The sequence below is a fragment of the Pyxicephalus adspersus genome, chromosome 12, assembly GCF_032062135.1.
Source record: "Pyxicephalus adspersus chromosome 12, UCB_Pads_2.0, whole genome shotgun sequence".
In the NCBI taxonomy this organism is placed as follows: domain Eukaryota; kingdom Metazoa; phylum Chordata; class Amphibia; order Anura; family Pyxicephalidae; genus Pyxicephalus; species Pyxicephalus adspersus.
The window spans coordinates 32665041-32683521 of record NC_092869.1 but is presented as its reverse complement, the minus strand read 5'-3'; the positions used below and the strand labels follow the sequence as shown (position 1 = coordinate 32683521).

The following is an 18481-nucleotide window of genomic DNA, read 5'->3' as shown; positions in this document are numbered from 1 at the left end:
ATACCTGACAGATCCCGATACTAAGCTGCTCATGCTAAGTGCCCTGAACTCACAGGTAGGGGACCGGGTACTTTGTGTTATGTTGCAGCGCAGGTTCCATTTAAAATGAAAGGCATGGCAGTGCACATGACTACAGTGCACATGTGTAAATAAGCCCTTAACTTCCTCCCTATGTCTTGGTTAACCCTAATGTCTATTTCACATTGTTGAAGCCTAACAAATTAAAATTAGGGATAATTACTAACTACTTCTTGTTAGCAGTGCTGCACAATGTTTGTTCTCTATTGTTTTCTCCCGGTTCAAGGCTGAAACAGAAGTCGGTTCTCCTAGATTATCGAATGATCTGTTATATAAATGATTGTCCCATGAATCAGATTTTCCACCTTGGGAGTGGAGCATTTAAAAAGACAGGCACGGAGATCCCAAATATAAAACTGATACTTCTAGCTACAGGAAATGCACATTTATATTGTATAGGATTGTTAATTTTATTATATTTATCTACAGCTCAATGTTTTTCTTTTTTTATGTGTAGAAAAATCCCTAATCAGAGCAACCCTTCTCAGGGCCACGTCAAAGGGCTTTAGACCCGTGTTCCTGCTTGTCAATTCCTAGTAAAATTGACATTTGCTTAAGACTAAGACCATTCAGAATTTGAACGTTTCTGTAAAGTTGATCCTGACCTATGTTTTACCTGCTTTTACTATTCCTTTGCTTTGCCTTAACTTGCATATGGGGCCTGATTTATTAAAGCACTCCAAGGCCAGAGAGGATATGCTTTCATCAGTAAAGCTGAGTGATCCTGCATACCTGAAATGAATCTCTTTAAAATCATTTGCTATTTGGTTGAAAATGTTTTGAATCCTGGAACTAACCCATTCCAGGTTTGATGGATCTCCCAGCTTGACTGAAATAAAGTGTATCCTCTCCAGCCTTGAAGAGCTTTAGTAAATCAGGCCCCTGGAGAGAAACTGTTCTGAAGCAAACAAAAACACAGGCCTGAAAGCCCATTTGACCTTCACAGTCCAATTGTACATTCTCCTTTAGGCCTCCTAGCACCTTATGTTAAGATAGTTTTACCTTGTATGGCTAGTTTAATTTTTTTTTTAATGTAAATGTAATGTAAAATAAATAAATAATATATATATATATATATATATATATAGTTATTGTTTATTTTATTATGTACAAATTGCCTGTAAATTTGTATATTTTTTTAGTTACCAGTGAGTAAGAATTAATAATATGAACTATGAAATATTATTTTACCTTGTGACGTAAGACCTTACAGACCGCACGTGTAGGATATGTGCAAGCTTTTTACAGGAAGGATAAATGTGCCAGATGTCAATTTGCCTTGCAAACCTTGTTTATTGTAGTACATGTCTTCGCAGAGCTGTTCTTTTATTTTGGTAGATGGTGTTTCTCATAGTAAATCATTTATTATTGTAAGAGAAAGTTTACACCAAGGTATACAAAATGTGTAGCAGCACTTCAGTTTTCCATGGGATGCTTGTCTTTTTACCCATTTTCTGCAGATTTGGAAATTTCCATAAAATTGGGATGGATATAATTTTTTTTTAAACCCAAAAACATTAAAGTAAAAAAAGTCATCATTTCTCTTTTGAAACAAAGTTTTGATTGAATTTTTTTTCTATACATATACAAAATAACATAAATCTCAATAAAACATCAGCAGCACAATATGATAAAATAATATAAACCAAAGAAAAGAAAATAAAAACATTGACAGTGCATATAAAACAATTCTACTCTCTAATCTAGAATTATGTAAACAAATGATCGTGCTCAGAATAGCGCTCAATAACATCCATATCTTAGCAATTAGAAAAATAGGTAACTATCAAACCCAACTGTTGTGACCATTTCAAATTGGCAGTCCCCGTAGGAACAGATACAGTAACGATCAACACCATTATTATATATAACATACTCAAAATACTCTGTAATGTACTTAGTAGAATATTGAAATAATTTCCCCTTTTAATTTAGTTTTGATTACCTAACCCTGAATATGTTTCATCTGTTAATATTCACTTTACTACCTGTTTGGAATTTTAATTATCATTTCATATCTGTAAATTATAGTTGTATATTACACCATACTTATTAGACAGAATGACGTCACCAGTTCCTTCTCCAGTGCAGCTTGAAGTTTGGTGCCCTTTTGCTTCACTGTGGTTAGTTAAAATTACAGTTTTTGCTTGGACTATGGTACGGGAACTACCAACATAAAAGAAGATCACAATGTCTTTGTAGAAGCTTCAGTCAAGTTTGTACATTGTATGTTGTAACACAACAATAAAAACCACAATTAACCTTTAGAAACTATCTTTTGTCGGATCACTAGTGCAAGTATTTATGAATAAAAAAAAAGTAATTCTAATAATCCCTTCACCAGCTTTCCCCTAGGTAATTAGCAGGCCTTGTTCATGTGCATTTATCTGATTTACATTGCCAAGGAGCATGTACCTTATGATGTAGCATGTAAGTTCCTCTGGGCAGGGTACTCCTCCTGTTTTACATTGTTTCTCTGTCTTTTGCAACCCCTATTTAATCTACAGAGCTGCATAATATGTTGGTGCTATATACATACGGTGTATAATTTTTAAAAATAATGTAAACAGAAAAAGCGAGTTCTTCTTTGCTCCTGGGTTTTCCTTTAGTGTTGGACTGTGATATTCACTTTCATAAAGTGCATGTGTGGATCAAATGGATGCTATCAAGGCCAAGGGAACTTGTCTTCCCTAATAGAAAAAGCCTAAAAGCAGACTTTCAAGTTTTCACTATCTTTTCTTTTCTAGAAACATCTCTTTGTTTTACTATTCTTTTTGAGTTCTATATCAAGACTTCCCGTAATATTGGTTCTTTGACATTGGCTGTGCAAGTCAGACATTCGCTGTAAAGCCCTCCATGACGGAAGCAAGTAACCTCATAAGTTTGAGTTAAGGAAAATGAAGATCCATCACCACCATCCCTGCTGCCAAATGAATTTTGAGGTTCTTAGTCCAACCTGTTCCCTTAAATTGCTTATTGTCAAGTCCATTCTGAGTCTCTGCATTCTGAGGTGATCAAATATATGCATCTTGGTTGGGGTGAGATTGGATGTGGACCTCCTGGCCTCTAAATTCAACAGCAAACCAGACAGGTTTGGATCTAAGGACCCACTTGCTGAAGCATTGTGCCCTTGTGGCTCCATGAGATCTGAACAATTTCATCCACATCCTTCCTTCATCAAAGTTTCTTCCTTGTCTGCTCCAGAGCTTTAAGTTGCAAGGCATTCCAGTGGTTCTTATCTCTCCATGCATCCAGGAGAGTGTTACATGGACCTGGTAAGTTTTCTTGTAAATGGTCTTTAGGCTCTGCCAAACCAGGCTACCAAACCTTCAGAATTTTCTTTTCCAAGAACTGATTGCCACACTTCTTCTTAGTCACAGATTCTGAACCTGAATGGCAATGCTAAGAGCCAGACCTATACATTTATTTCTAATATGTTTCAAAAAAACGTTTGGCTACCTATTCTTTGACTTTTGTGCACTAGATCTCAATATTTCTTCCATCATCATGTCCCAGTGGGTCTTAAAGCTGGAGGACGTGGTGCTTTAGAACACACCTTACTGTTTTAAACATAGAAACATCTCACCTTTCTGGCTTTCAAGGTAAATGTTAATGCTCTTGGTACTACATTGAGGTATGTTGGTAGTAGAAGTGACTACATTGAAGCTTACAAACATTTTATATCAAATATAAAGCAAAATGGTGCAAATAAGAAATTTTAATTGCAAAAGAATCACCAAATACTTGTGACTAGATATTCTTTTTGGTTTCTGCAGTGATGCGTTAATGCAGGGGTCCGCAAACTTTGTTGGCTACTAGGCCATTTTAGGAGGTCGAGAAGGCACACTAGGCCATGCTCTCTCTTGGTGATGGCTCTGCCCCCCCACCAGGAACGCCCCTGAAGGAAAAGCCCTCTCTTCCTCAATGCTTACGGAGGAGAGGGAATGTCCCCTTACCCCGGCGGTGGAAGTGTCAACGCCAGCCGCGGTAAAAAAGGATAAATAGGGAAGGGAGGCTCCAGAGCCGCGGGTTGCCGACCCTTGCCAGCTGGGGTTAGGCCGGATCGGGGGGGGGGGGGGGGGGTCGTTAGGCCAGAACAAACTACTGGCTAGGCCGTATATGGCCTAAAGGTCGGAGTTTGCCAACCTCTACGTTAATGCATTTCTGTTTTTAGGATTGAGACCCATTTTCAAAATGGGGAACTTGCTTGCATCTATTTTTCTGTTAGTTTGGAGGTAGTGCCACCCAGGAGTCATGTGTTTAGTCATTCCTTCCTGGAACATCACACCATGGGAGTTTATAGTACTTGGAAGAGGTTGTACTAAATTAAAATTGGTGGTGCCTCAACAACATCATTGCTGTAGCATTTTACTGTCCTTTCAAGATATACATTTTTTTTTAATTAATTTGAGCCGTTTTTTTTGGGGAGGTGGAGTGGTGGTGACATTTTTCCAATTTTATCCTTAGGTGTAGCTGTGAATTTGTTTTTTTTTTGTAACATTTGTTTTGTAAGCTAAAAGACAGCTAAATGTATCATTGCAAATCTTTATTGTAATTTATAGAAAATCTGTACCTATATATGCAGGCCATCTGCTCCTTCTAATCAGATGAATCACATTCTAATACTTCAGGAGGACCATGTTTAATTACATCTAATGTATTTTTTTATTCTTTGCAATACTAAATTTGGCTCTTTACTTTAAAAGAAGCTTTCAAGCCTCATTTTTTTTTTAATCAAACAGCTTCTTGTGGTTATGCCAGTGCCTTAAATCCTTCTGCTGCTTGAAAGGTCTGTCACAGTTGGATTTTTAGAATCTGGAGCAGAGCAGACCTTGTAAATGTTAATAATCACACGGAGTGCAGTTTTGGATTGGAAGAGTGAACAATGCTCTCTGAAAGTAACTGTGGCTAATTGGCTTTGAAGGGCCTGTAGACAAAACAACTGCATTATTCCTGGGATTGCTGCAGGAAAGATATATTTACCCCAAAATATTAGTTGTCGTCACTGAAAACATAAAAAACATCTTTCCTTTATATACATTTATATTTAACCAAACCCACTGGTTCTAAAAATATTTTAAGTTTCTGGTCCCCCTAATACTTTGGAAATCGTTTTCACTGCACTCCTGGTCCACAACCAATATTAAGACATAACATAAACGCAGATATATTATCTCGACATTGCCTGTACAAAACCTGCTTTATAGGATCCAAATGTAGTTGTACCCGAGTTCCCTGCACTTGGATATTTCTTTGTAGAAAATAGAGCATTAGAAAAGTGGTGAAATCGGCCCATCCAGCCTTCCATAGATCAAAGTATAACCTAAAGTATTCCTAATCTCAACATTTTCACTTTACATAAAAGATTAGACAACCCTTATATGTAGAGGAAAAATGTTATTTAGTTTTAATTATTTAAGAAAAAAAAAAAGGTGCAGCATTGCTCCTTTTAGTCTTGATTGCTGCAGCCTATGTCGCTCATCCCAGGAAGCCCTGGCTGCTCCTTCTGCACATGCCGATTTTGGGCTTGTGCAGAAGGGGCATTTTTTCCACTAAGGCCAAAGATATGTCGATCACACACATGCCAATCGCTTTATAGCGGGCTCAGTCACCCGATCTTGCACTTGCGCAGTGACAAGATCAAGAACAAAGATGGCGGCACCCGGCGCTTTCTCCGCACCGGGACAAAGGAACTCTAGGACGACGCGGGACCAGCTTGAGGGAAGGACCAGAGCCATCGAGGGATCTGTGGGATTAAAGGTAAGTGTAATTTATTTTATTTTCGCTTTCAGAAATTTTATATATACTAAGTGAGGGTTAAAACCCGCTGTCATTTTTCTTTGTTTTGAATCTTTGTCTAGTTAGAGAGATTTCTCTTCATTCTCTTGTTCATAAACTCAAAAGGAAGTGAGAGAACCTTTCCAATGTGAGGTGAAATCACTTTCCCGTTGGAAATTGTGGCCACTCAAGATTTTGGAACAATGGTGACATTACTGGTCAGAACACAATAATTCTTCCAAACCAAGCCACTAACAGTAATAAAACCCTTATATTGCTCTCCTCTATATCCCTCGTCACTCTTAGGGGGAAAAAAAAAAATCTTTAGTTATGTTTTTAAATGCTCTGCTCAATTAGGATTGAGGTCGTGTCCCGGCGTGGTAGAATTAAGCTTTAATGGTTTGTGCTTGCTGTTCAGTAGGGCGGCATGCATTGCTTGGGTCATCTCCATGGATTTCATGATAGAGATTTGTGTTGGTCAGAGAGCCGCACGCTTCACCCAGCACAAACCTGCAGCATGAGACCCGTGAGCATTGCTTGCTGCCCAGTCAAGCTGAAGGTGTTGGAAAAGTTGAGTATGAAATCTGGCACAGAAGCCTTAAATGCTGTCTAGCTTATCAGTTTTAGCTATTGACTTGACATTTTAAGTGGACCTATCTGTAGTATTCTGTGAATACATTTCTGTTTTGCCAAAATATACAAGAGCCGTATTGTAATAATAATAAAGTGTAATAATAAATAAAGTGATCGGCCTGCTGCAGGTAGGAGAAAGCATTTCACCAGTCGTCTCTCGCACCATGACTTTTAGACTATAACATTGCAATTCTGTAGCACATTACAAGGTAGAAGGCTGCAACAGGGCTGATTTGTCATACATTTGTTTATAGTAAAATAATACTTCACTTTCAGTTTTATTTTTGGTTACTTTCTGGAACCGTGCCGTAATCTACCACAGACTACACAAAATAGAAGTGTGTTGTGGTCTGAAATGGCATGTGGAACCTCTGGCTGGTTTATAAAGCTCTGTGTGTACTAAGAAGAGTTAGATATACTTATGCAAATTATTTTTGTGACTTTACATTTTTATTTTTATTTAGTATATTGTTGGTTTAAGGAATATGTAAACCAAATCACTAAAAACATTTAGAATCCTTTTAACATGCTGAGCCACAATTTGCCAGCAGTTCTGCTTGTGTGCACTAGATCATAGTTAGGGTTTAGTATTATTTTATTGGTTTTACAATGTGTGTATATTTGTTCCTATAAAAAGGTTATGTTGTAGTAATACAGCTTTAATGTATTTGTTGTATAAGACAGTGGTCCCCAACCTTTTGGAACTCATGGACCACTAAATTCAAGGACTCCAGACCACGCATATGCAGGGTTACGTGTGTCATTTAAAGGGGAAGAAACTTCCCTCAGAGTGAGGTCATGATGCCAGAACCTGCCCACCCAAGCAAGATCCTTCTCTTGACCCCGCTGGGGGCGCACCGACCAGAGCCGTGGACCACCGAAATTTTCTCACAGACCACCGGTTGGCGACTGCTGATTTAAGGCAGTTTTATTTGTCCAGCTTCTTGGTTAATAGATTACCTAGACTAATGGGGTGTTCTGCAAAGAAAATCTAGAAAATGTAATCATTGTATCATTGAAATATAAATCAATAATATGAAAGTGTTGCAGATCCATGCTTTTTCCTTCTTATTGTTTATATTGGGTTTCCCATATGCTGACCCTAATCTTATTTTTCTTTCTTTGTCTTCAGTGGGGATATGTCCTCAGCACCTACCACTCCTCCATCAGTGGATAAAGTAGACGGATTTTCTCGGAAGTCCGTCAGAAAAGCCAGGCAGAAGAGATCTCAAAGCTCTTCACAGTTCAGGTCTCAGGGCAAGCCAATCGAGTTAACGCCTCTGCCTCTGCTTAAAGGTGAGTGAACAAGCTTCAAACATTAAACAATATTATGCAGCGGTGCATCAATCTGTCTTCAAAGACCATTACTACCTACATTTAAAGTTTCGGATTTCCAAGGCTGCTGACCTATTGCATTCTGTGGACTTTAGTGGCAATTTTATCACCCAGACTTCTAGTATCATACATTCGACAAATAAAAACCTTTCATATTTACAATAGGGTGAAATTGTGGTGCCCAATGCTTCATGGGCCTTCTAGGTTAGGTGGAGATATGAACCATTGTTCTGGGATGTCATCACCAGTCTTGAAATGTAGATCTTTTTGTGTTATACGCACCTATGTCCATTTACAAATGCAATAGTTGTTTTGTCAGAATTGCATTTTATCCTTATTTTTATTTATTTTTGCAGTATGCACTAATCCTAATGTAATTACTAATAGATGTTTTATAGCTGTTCAAAATGAATGTTTGAAAACAAGGCAAAGCTGTGTTTACTTTTAACACCAAATCATATTCAAGATAAACAGGGTTTTCTAGCATGTGATTGGTTTGCAGTGAGTACAGCTTTGTGTTTTTTTGTTTTTATAAAGTACATGATCTTTTACTTTAGTAAATCATCTTCTACATTAGCCATTTACAACCAGGGTTCCTCCAGAGGTTGCTGGGGTTCCTCGACCTGTGGTTGCGTGACCTTACGATGCCTGCATAGTTCTGGTGCCAACACTGCTTATATCACTTATATGACACTAAATTATATTTTTAGTAGTTTATAAAGGTTGTGCTCTTTTATGCTCACCACTCCAAGGGAACATTCTTTCCACTGGCCGCCAATTAAAAGGCTTTGTTGCTCCAAAGAGCTGTTGTAAAAATGTTGAGAAAGGCAGTTCTAGATAGATATTCCAGTTCTGAAGATTGTATATGACTTTTAAGTGCATTAGTTAACCTTTTTACCCTGGAAACTGATGAAACATTCTGCATACAGTGTAGAGTAAAATGAGCTGTATTTTTTGTGGCAAAGCCTCTGTGCTTTATAGATGAGCTGAAGTCCCTGCCCATGAAATTCTGCAAGCCTGAGTGTTGTACCTTCTCCTTATTGATCACTAGTGTCACTAGCTGAAGAATGTGGACATTCTTACTATTAAAGTTGGGGATTTCCATTGAATTATTATACTCTATGATTATTATTATTATACAGTATTTATATAGCACCGACATATTACGCAGCGCTGTACAAAGTCCATAGTCAGGTGACTAGCTGTCCCTCAAAAGGGGCTCACAATTTAATGTTACTAACATAGTCATATGTCTTTACTATAGTCTAAGGTCAATTTTGGGGGAAGCCAAATAACCTAACTGCATGTTTTTGGAATGTGGGAGGAAACCCATGCAAACACGGGGAGAACCTGCAAACTCCATGCAGATAGTGCCCTGGTCGAGATTTGAACCCGGGACCTAGCGCTGCAAAGGCCCGAGCACTTATCTCTGAGCCACAAAGACATTTATACACTTGGAACCTTGGAGCCATTTTTTTTTTTCTCTTTCGAAGTTGGGTAGGCTGGAGCTTTGCTTTTAAGGGAAAATACTAAAATGGCATGCACCTGCAGTTGTCTGTATCTTGGTGTGCCAACTGTTAATTTTAAAGTTGTGGTTTGGTATAAGCCTTTAATCTCAGGGGGTATTCCATAAAGTGTTTGCTGCCTAAGAGAGGGAAAGCTTTGAAATTTGGAATGTGTCTTCGGAAGTCACAGGATTGCATTTCATATTTGCGTAGTGTATTTGGCAGTGTAAGCATCAATACCCATACAACGTACAAATGTCTGCATGTCTTTACTGTTGTTGACATGAAATTTGCAGTTTTTGATTTGCATTAAACAGATAAGGGCAAAAGAATCATGGCAATTTCATGTTGCTCTAGCAAAGTTTGCCTGTTGTTTTAAAGAGGAAAAAAAAATTGCTGTGTCTGCTGGTGCCTTGAGTTGTATTGATAAAAATGGGCCCAAAACTGGCAAATTTCTGACCGAAACTGAAACCCTGTGAGAAATGGTGGAGAACCCCTGTTCCATTTCAGGGCACCGCCATCTTCCTTCTTTGCTTCTTGAAATTTGCTGGGATTTACCTTGCTGTAGGCTGAGGTTTATAATCCGTAAAGTATGGTTGTGCCATTGGATACTACATTACCAGTGTGTTTTTACCTTTTACTGACAGTTTACGGACATTCCCACAAAGTGTGTGTGAATATATATAAGTATGTGTGTGGATGTATGTATGTATGTGTGTATATGTGTGTGTATGTATATATATATATATATATATATATATATATATATATATAATTATTACATATGTACAATATTTACAATTACAATAATTATATACAAATTATTGTATTGGTAGGTATATGTTTGTCAGTACGTTTACATCATTTAATTTTATTTATATTTGTGTGCAATATATTAGATTATATATTTTCACAATAGTAATATTGGTGTGACCAGACAATTGTGGATGTTTAAGTTTTGTAATAATGGATGTGGATGTTTATTGTGGATGTTTAAGTTTTGTAATAATATTTTTAACTTTGCGTCACATATATCCCTTTTATTCTTTATTCTGTGATGTTTTTTTTTTTTTTTGGTTTTTGGTATTTACTTTTTTTTTCTGTTTTTATGTTTTTAGTAGTCCCTATAAAGTGTTTCCAATACAAAATGTATATGAATGACACTTTATAATTTTTATCAAAATCTCTCTGGTACCTAGATCTATTTTCATAGTTGAATGTATAGCGGTGGTAACAAAAGACCTTATGTATGAACATGATCATATGAAGAACAATTCTTCTCAGCCACTAATTGGAATCAGACCTGCCCTGGAGCTTTGAATATGATTGGTAGGTATAGAGGAAAAGTGATAGTTCAACACTTTTTTTTTTTTTTTTTTTTAAAAAGAATCATTTTCATTAAAAAACAAAAATCTGTTCTCCCTAATTCATGCATTTAATAAATAATACATAATATGCTGCATATTTTGGAGAAGAACTCCAGAGAACTCTGTATAGAAAGCATAACTGCAATTATGTTTTGAAAAAATGTGCAACATTTTCTTACGCATTTACCTATAGGGGGAAAAATTGTTTGGCTTTGCAGCCAAACCAGCAAGGTGAATAATCTTTCACATTACATATTCAGCATTCCTTGATGGGGGATCTACCATGGAATATTTTAGTGATTATTTCATTCACTGCTTTATTATTAGACCCCAGAGAGGGTAAGTTGCTGCCCTATTTTCCATCGCTCTATGATATTTACACAAAAGATCAGTATACTGATGAAAACACATTCCCAATTCTAATATCTCAACAACACAAAACACGCAAATATACAACTAATTGGCTTATAAAATTAAAAATAGTCTGGATCACTCAGCCTGTATGCCAGCACCACTTGTTCATTCTGCATTTGGCAAGGTGCATCTCAAAAGGGTCTCCTAAAGTACACCCTCCATGCAGCCAGCTACTAGGATTCTGTGCTCAGGAGGAACGTGGATGTGAACAGACTAGGTAGGTGGCTTTTGGTTCCTTACCAGTTAACCATTAGATTTTTTGCTGGTCCATGATGATATAACTGTATTTGGCACAGGTTTCTCATATCATCATCATCTTATGTAATTTTTGGTGTGCAAGAAATTTTCAGTGCTTCCTAAGCTACTATTAACCAATTACTTCAATTGACAAAGGTGCTTCTTGCCAATTGACACTGGCTGATGACAGATATTTCCTAGATGTTGGATGCAGGTGTTTTGTATATAAAAAATACTTTTTTTATAGCTTCTGTTGGCTGGAAATCACTACAGCACCTAACAATCTAGTAGAGCAAAAAAATTATGTTTGGTGTTGATTTTTTAACTCTGATAGACATTAGAGGAAAAACATATTATAACATCTAAACACTTCTAATGAGAGAAAAGAAAGGCACGATCCAGCCAACCTTCACAAATAGTGAGGAAGAAAGTAAGGGATTTTTGTGGCAGGATATACAGCTAAAAAAATCACATTTATTTGGTAACATACAATAAAATGACATAAAGCCTTTTCTGTACCAGATCAACAAAAACAAAATAATGTAACAATGAGGGTATCCATGGTTCAACATAACATTTTTTGATAATCAACACGATTCTCAGGTAAAATCCTGCTTCCTCAGGGAAGTATCCGTTACCAGGGAGTCATAAAACCTGGAAACACTGTGTATGGCATGGAGTAGTTATAGTTAAGCATAGCAAGCTTGGCGCAAGGCTTTTGCACGGTGAGGGACAAACGCACACCATCAAACCCAACAAGGGAGATAGAAAGCCACCATCAACAGTATATCAGATCATATCAAGAGCAGGCTTGTGAGTTGTTTCAAAGAAAGGGAGGGTTTTTTGTCAAATGCCCCTCAAGACAGTAAAGTCCCGAAACTTATGAAAAGCTTCTGCAAACTGATCATCTTGGCCAGAAGATTGACTGCATGAAGACCGCGGGCAAGTCCAATCACCAGTCATTTGTCCTATGCTTGTAACCCTTTAGGTTCAGCTTCTAATACTGAGTTCTTATTAAAATATAGAGCCGTTGCAGTCAACCCACTGAACATAGCATGTCTGTATTGTAGCTCCTGTCATCCCCAGGGGCCACACATAATATTTAGTTTTTATAAAATGATATAGGAGTTGGTCCGAAAGCTTCCACATCTGTTACTGGCTTCTGTGGCTCAAGGAGCTCTGGGGAAACATTGATTTCCTATAGCTTTCCAGAACAGCTATTAGTTCCCTCAAAAGTTGAGTGGTAGTTTTTAGAGAAAAAAACAATCCAAATTCGGCAGTAATTTAATTATTGGATGCTTTTTGTTTTGTCCCAATTCTTTAATATCCTTTTGCTCCTGTGTTGATTGAGATATGTACATTAATGTATTCTCAGTAACCTTTTTAAAGTTGGTACTGTTTTTAGTTTAACATAATTATTTCAATTATGTTAGATTATTATCATTTGATTTGCTATTCATCACCCACCCCTTTTCCTGTTACACTATCATACTTAAAATAAATTGCTGACATTCACAAGTTGCTTTTGTCTGTATTTTCATATAGTTTAAAATGACAAAATTATCTTAGATAATTACATTTTACCCGATGGTACAGATCTAGTCCACCTATTACAGACTTTTTAATTAGTAAATCATCCTTTTCCTTTACATCCCTCTTTACATGTTTCCCATTGTTGATGTTCTGTTAACTTCCTATAAGTTATTTGACTGGAAATCTAGTACTTTTTATTGTCATGCCTGTCAACTTGCCTCTGAGATTTCCTCGTAGGTGGAATTGAAAAATTTGACTCATGCAAAGAGAAGGACAACACAGAGTTTATATTTAGAGTGTATGTCATCTAAAACTGGTTTGCCGGGTCTTTGTAGATGCCATAGTGTTAGGCTGGTTTAATAGTTTTGTGTTTTCTCTTGGCTACTTTGATGGAGAGACATGTACTGTTTGATTCACATATCTTCAGATCTTCCTTATCCTGTTCAATGTGTTTCCATTTTTTTTCTTACACAATTTTTTAGCTGGAGTTAAATCTGCTTCTTTATATTGCCTTGCATGATTCTGCCCTCCCACATGTGAAGCTTGGGCCTCCATGATTGGAAGAACTAAAATTCACGTAATGAAAGTGGAGTATTGGCTGCAAGGCCCATGGGGGAAAAGGCAACTTGGGCACTTTGCAACTAGAAAATATGGTTTTGACTTGCTTTTTAACTTGTGGTTTGTTGGGCAGGATTCTTCTGCCCTTGTGATCCATTAATCACATAATGAAATGCAACAATGGAAACCTGGCACTAAAACTAATATTAAAAGTAAAAACCAAAAGAGTAGAAGTTGTAGACACTGCTCTCGCTTGTGAGTGTCAAGTTTGCCTTAGGAAGCCATAAGGCGAAACGCATTGGGCTGAGAGGCTTTACATGGTTACCCTACTCCTTTATTCAACATTGGCTATGCTGACTTCAACCAGCCTCTCCATATAGAGAATATACTTTTATAGTATATACTGGTAAATTATACCCTGATGGCATAATCAGGGAATGACCTATAATATTGTGTACTGTATTCAGATGTTTTCTTGATTTGAAACATGGTGTACTGATATTATTTGTTGTACAAATGTGCCACTCTGTCGTTTTCCCCTTCCCCTCCATAGAGCAGAGCGGTGTTGTATGTACATCGCTGGCTCATGCATCGTGCAGTCGTTAGAATGGATTGTGAAAGATCCTTTCCAACGACAATTCTTGCATATGTGTACATAGCCTTAGTGTAGAACAAGATCTATGTCCATAATGGGGAAAGATTAACTGCAAAGAGACCATAGGCAGTTCTGGTAAATAGTCCCTGGACCTACTGCCTGCCTTTTTTTGGGTGCAGTGTCTACATATTGGTTACTGGAACTGGTTATAATAAGGACATATTCCATTTCCTCTGTTATTTGACGGATCCAACCCCACGTAGTCACAGGTAAAGATGTGTGGACTAAAAGTGCTCATGAATGGAGTATAGCCATGTCAATAACAAAAATAATCATTGGCAAACGTGCAAAGGAAATAGTTTACCAAGCAGAGCACAGGTGAAGTTGGCTATTGGGAACTGATTCACTTATGGCTAATTGGTATAAATGTAACGACCAAACAAAACAGCTGTGGTTTTTCAGGAAGGTTAAGGCCATACCAGCAAAGTTTACCAACATCTTATGAGTGGATAAAGGTCAGGCCACTCTGGATTTTGGCATGTAGCTCCAGAATTAATAAACTTTTTTTACGACGTCAAGCTGACATGTAGATTACCGAAAAACCTTAGCTGTGGTTTCCACGTGGCCTACGGACTTTAAATGCTTCTGCTATGTTTGTCATGTCAGATCATGTTTGTTCACACACACCAGACAAGCATTTGTTAATGGTTTGGTTTTGTGTACAGACTTGGCGAGCACACAGTTGTATAGTAACATGTTTGAGATGTTTGCTACCATATGTATTTTAATTTAAGAATGCCTGGCAGAGGAATCTTGCAGTATAAAGTTATATCGTCCACTCTGCAAGCTGATTAGCAGTCTGTCTGTAAACACTAGAACTTGTTTTATTTCTAAGTTTCCAGTGAGGTCAGTTAATGTAACAGAGCTACTAAGGAGATCTTAACAATAATAATTGCACAAAATGGGGAGGATGCCTCACTTTAGTAATGCCCACAGAGTGCTTTCTACTCATGGCAAAGCCAGAATCCGTGCACTTTTTGCATTGCAGCATGTTGCAGTAAACAAGGCATGCAGTGCCCTATAATGACCCTGAGACGCTTGTTCTCTATGAAACCTCATAGTGAATCCTTTATTGGAAGAGTAGTGAAGTGAGCAAAAAAGGCTGCCTCCAATGTATGTACCTCTGCTTGTAGTTTCTCTTATCAATACAGAAAGGATAGGGCCCTTAAAAAAAAAAAAAAAAAATAGGAGAGACTTCAAATAGTTCTTCCTGTCTGTCCTTCCCAGAGCCACCAATGTGACTGACCTCTGGTGTCCTCCTTCTCATTTACTGACAGCTGTACACCTGCCATGTGCATAACACAAAGGTTGCCATGGCTGGCCTCCAAAACATGCTGTTTGCCTGACATTGCCTGGCTTCTGTGTTGATGGACTGGAATAAACTTACAGTAAATGAAAGCCAAGTAAAATGCGTTCTTCCTATTCCTGTACTTCATGACAGTGACTCAGGATAAACGGAAACATTGGACAGTCGACCGTCAGCATTTCCTTAAAGAATATCAGCAGTCACATTCTACATAATTCTCCCTTGCTAGGTTTTATTTAGGTAAATTAAAAGACTTTCTGGTATACTAATATTAATGCGAAAGTAATAAAAGTTTATACCTGTCCCCGTTCTGTGGGGGGCGCCACAATCTTTTTCCTCCTTCTCTTCCTTGTTTTGATCTTTGGCCATCTTGATTGGCCAGGCTGGGATGACATTACTTCATTAGTTCATTTAGTTCCAGCAAACTTAAGGGAAGCTGAGATGTGCTGAGTATGTGAGATACCGATGCTGAGCTGCGCATGAGCATCTGGGCCATTTTTATTGTTGTTATTATTATTACACAGTATTTATATAGTGCCGACATATTACGCATCGCTTAATCCCATAGCTATGTCACTAGCTGTCCCTCAAAGGGGCTCACAATCTAATGGTTGAAGAGCGCAATCAGAAAGGTGAGTATGTTTGTTTTATTGCTGGAGGGACCTCGCCTGTCCCTTTCTATAGTAAAACTTGCCTAATTTCCTAGCATATAAGCTATTCGGGGCAGGGTCCTCTCCTCCTCCTGTGTCACTGTCTCTATCTGTCTGTCATTTGCAACCCCCGTGTATAGCGCTACGTAATATGTTGGGACTATATAAGTACGGTTTAATAATATGAATAAATTGCAAAATTTTAAAGCTTGAACTCCAGACAAATATGATGCAAACAAATTATTGTAATTGTTATTTATTATTACATTATTGCACAGACCTTGGAAGTCACAGGAAAGCACAGTAAAGTCTTGCTCTTTCATGTGCTTCACTGCTTTTTTTTTTTTTTTTTTTCATTTTGACAGTTTTATGTTCGGCTTTGTAGTGTTGTTTTCATTGCATTTCAGCCTATAGGTTACTCTCCTGTAAAGAGAAAGAGCTTCATCAGACATTGACATCACACAGATCAGCGAGTCTTCAGGAAGTTAACTCCCTTCCATGTTACAGCCAAGTGTGTCTGCAAATGAACCTTCTTTAATAGGAAAGCTCTGCATTGTTGCATTCTAAAGTGTCTGGAATATTGTCTGGTGTTAAAAGTTTTTTTTTTCCTCTTTAATCTTTTTGAGGTTTTAAACATTTTAAAATTCTGCTTGACTAAATCCAAATATTATTTCTGTTTTTAAAAACATAAATGCATCTATTTGACTCCCATAAGCCTGCCTACCCACGATGTAAGGAAATGTCTTTTAGGAGCTGTAGTTCTGGGGGGAGTGCTTAGTCCATCAGGAACTGAGCTGTCCCTGCAAGAATTTTACAACCTAGGCATTATCACAGGTAGCAATAGAAAAAGTTTTCTTGCTACCATAGCTAGGTAAAGGTAAAACTGGTAAGGGAATTTTGGAAACGGGGTAAGGGGTTAGGTAATGCCTTGACCTACATTTTAATTGGCAGATTTTAAAAGACCTAGCTGATTTTGATTTCCAATGGAATAGGTCTTGATTATTATGTTATGTGATTCATAACATATAGTTTTGTATTATTGAATACTCTGGAGAATGAATGCCATGATGAAAGGAGCTGAACCTGCTGAAACTTCATAACTATTAATTACTGTAAATATAACCTCTATACAATGGAATATTGGTAAATGTATTTATGATGATCTGTGTTGATCACATCCCCTTCAGGAGCATGAATGTCATTTGCTTTTACAAGATGATGCATGATAATTGTGGTGATTAAGTATGACCATCGGTTCCAATGTTTATTTCTTGTATGGGGGAGATAACTGTTGTCTCTATGCAGTTCAAGCTGGAACCAGAGACCAAACAAACGTTCATTTTGACAACTTTCCAGAAAATGTCTGCCAGCAGGGATAATAATCTAGGGATGCAAGAGAGTAAATTCTAGAATAAAACCAAGCTAACTTCTCCTCCAGAAAAACAATGCTTCAGATCTCTGTCTCCGGCACCAGCATTTTCTACCTGTCTCCTTCTAATTTCTTCATCTTTAGCCATCTTCAATGGCTGCCCTGGGAGGACAAATATTTTAGGTCCTTTTACATATAGTATTATTTTTTCCAAGGCTATCATTCATGATAGTCTTGGATGAAAATGCAGCTTTGGCACAGTTCCCCCCAATGTTGCTTAGTGGTACGCCATGATTGGTATAGTTAAGGGTTGGCAAGGATGCAATGGGTATCGCCTGCCCGTCCTCTTCCCCTTTCCATAGGACAGAACAGGGTTCATAATACTGTTTCTAAAAAAATAAATAAAAAATGATCACTTATAGTCATCTAAATAATTGTACGGAACTCCTATACCATGTCCTTTCAAACAGATTAGTGATTATGATCCTAATGTTACAATGGATAGATGGAGATATATATATATATATATATATATATATATATATATATTATAACCAGATGTTTTAAGCTGTGTGGAAGAAATTGCATTGTGACCCAACTCATCAGTAACCGCCCAAAAACAGCCGGGTGGTTGCTTAAAAGTCCCGGGTGGTGTGCCTAGCTAAAAGCGGCCGGGGAGAAAACTGTATGTGTGTGTGTGTACAGAGATATATTATATATTTATTTTACCATGCACGGCTAAAATTAGCTTGACATTGTAATAAGTATCCATTTATCTCCTTTTACATCAAACTTTCTCATTGCTGAGGATAATGTCATGTTTGCTGAGGTCTCCCACAAGTTTGCATTGTTAGCCGTTACCAAGGATCGATGCTTTCCACCTACACACCTTTTATATGTACGTAACAGCATGCAGGAAAACCACATAAGCACTCAGTACGGCGGTATTGAACATGAAAGCAACCTTCTACAGGAGTAGCATTTGCTTATTCCTGTAAAAACTTGCAGGTAATTGGTTTAAATGACTTCTTTCCAATGTTTTCAAACATTTGGACTTGTTCAC

At 37.6% G+C, this 18481-nt stretch overlaps 1 protein-coding gene across 1 annotated transcript in view; it reads left to right on the top strand.

Moving 5' to 3' along the window:
• The window catches only part of PPP2R5E (protein phosphatase 2 regulatory subunit B'epsilon), a 61232-nt gene that overhangs the window by 7379 nt on the left and 35372 nt on the right, over window positions 1-18481 (top strand). Inside the window, exon 2 of the mRNA XM_072427656.1 lies at window positions 7622-7785. Coding sequence (XP_072283757.1) covers window positions 7629-7785 — 157 coding nt within the window. The 5' untranslated portion in view covers window positions 7622-7628. The remainder of the gene's footprint in view (window positions 1-7621; window positions 7786-18481) is intronic.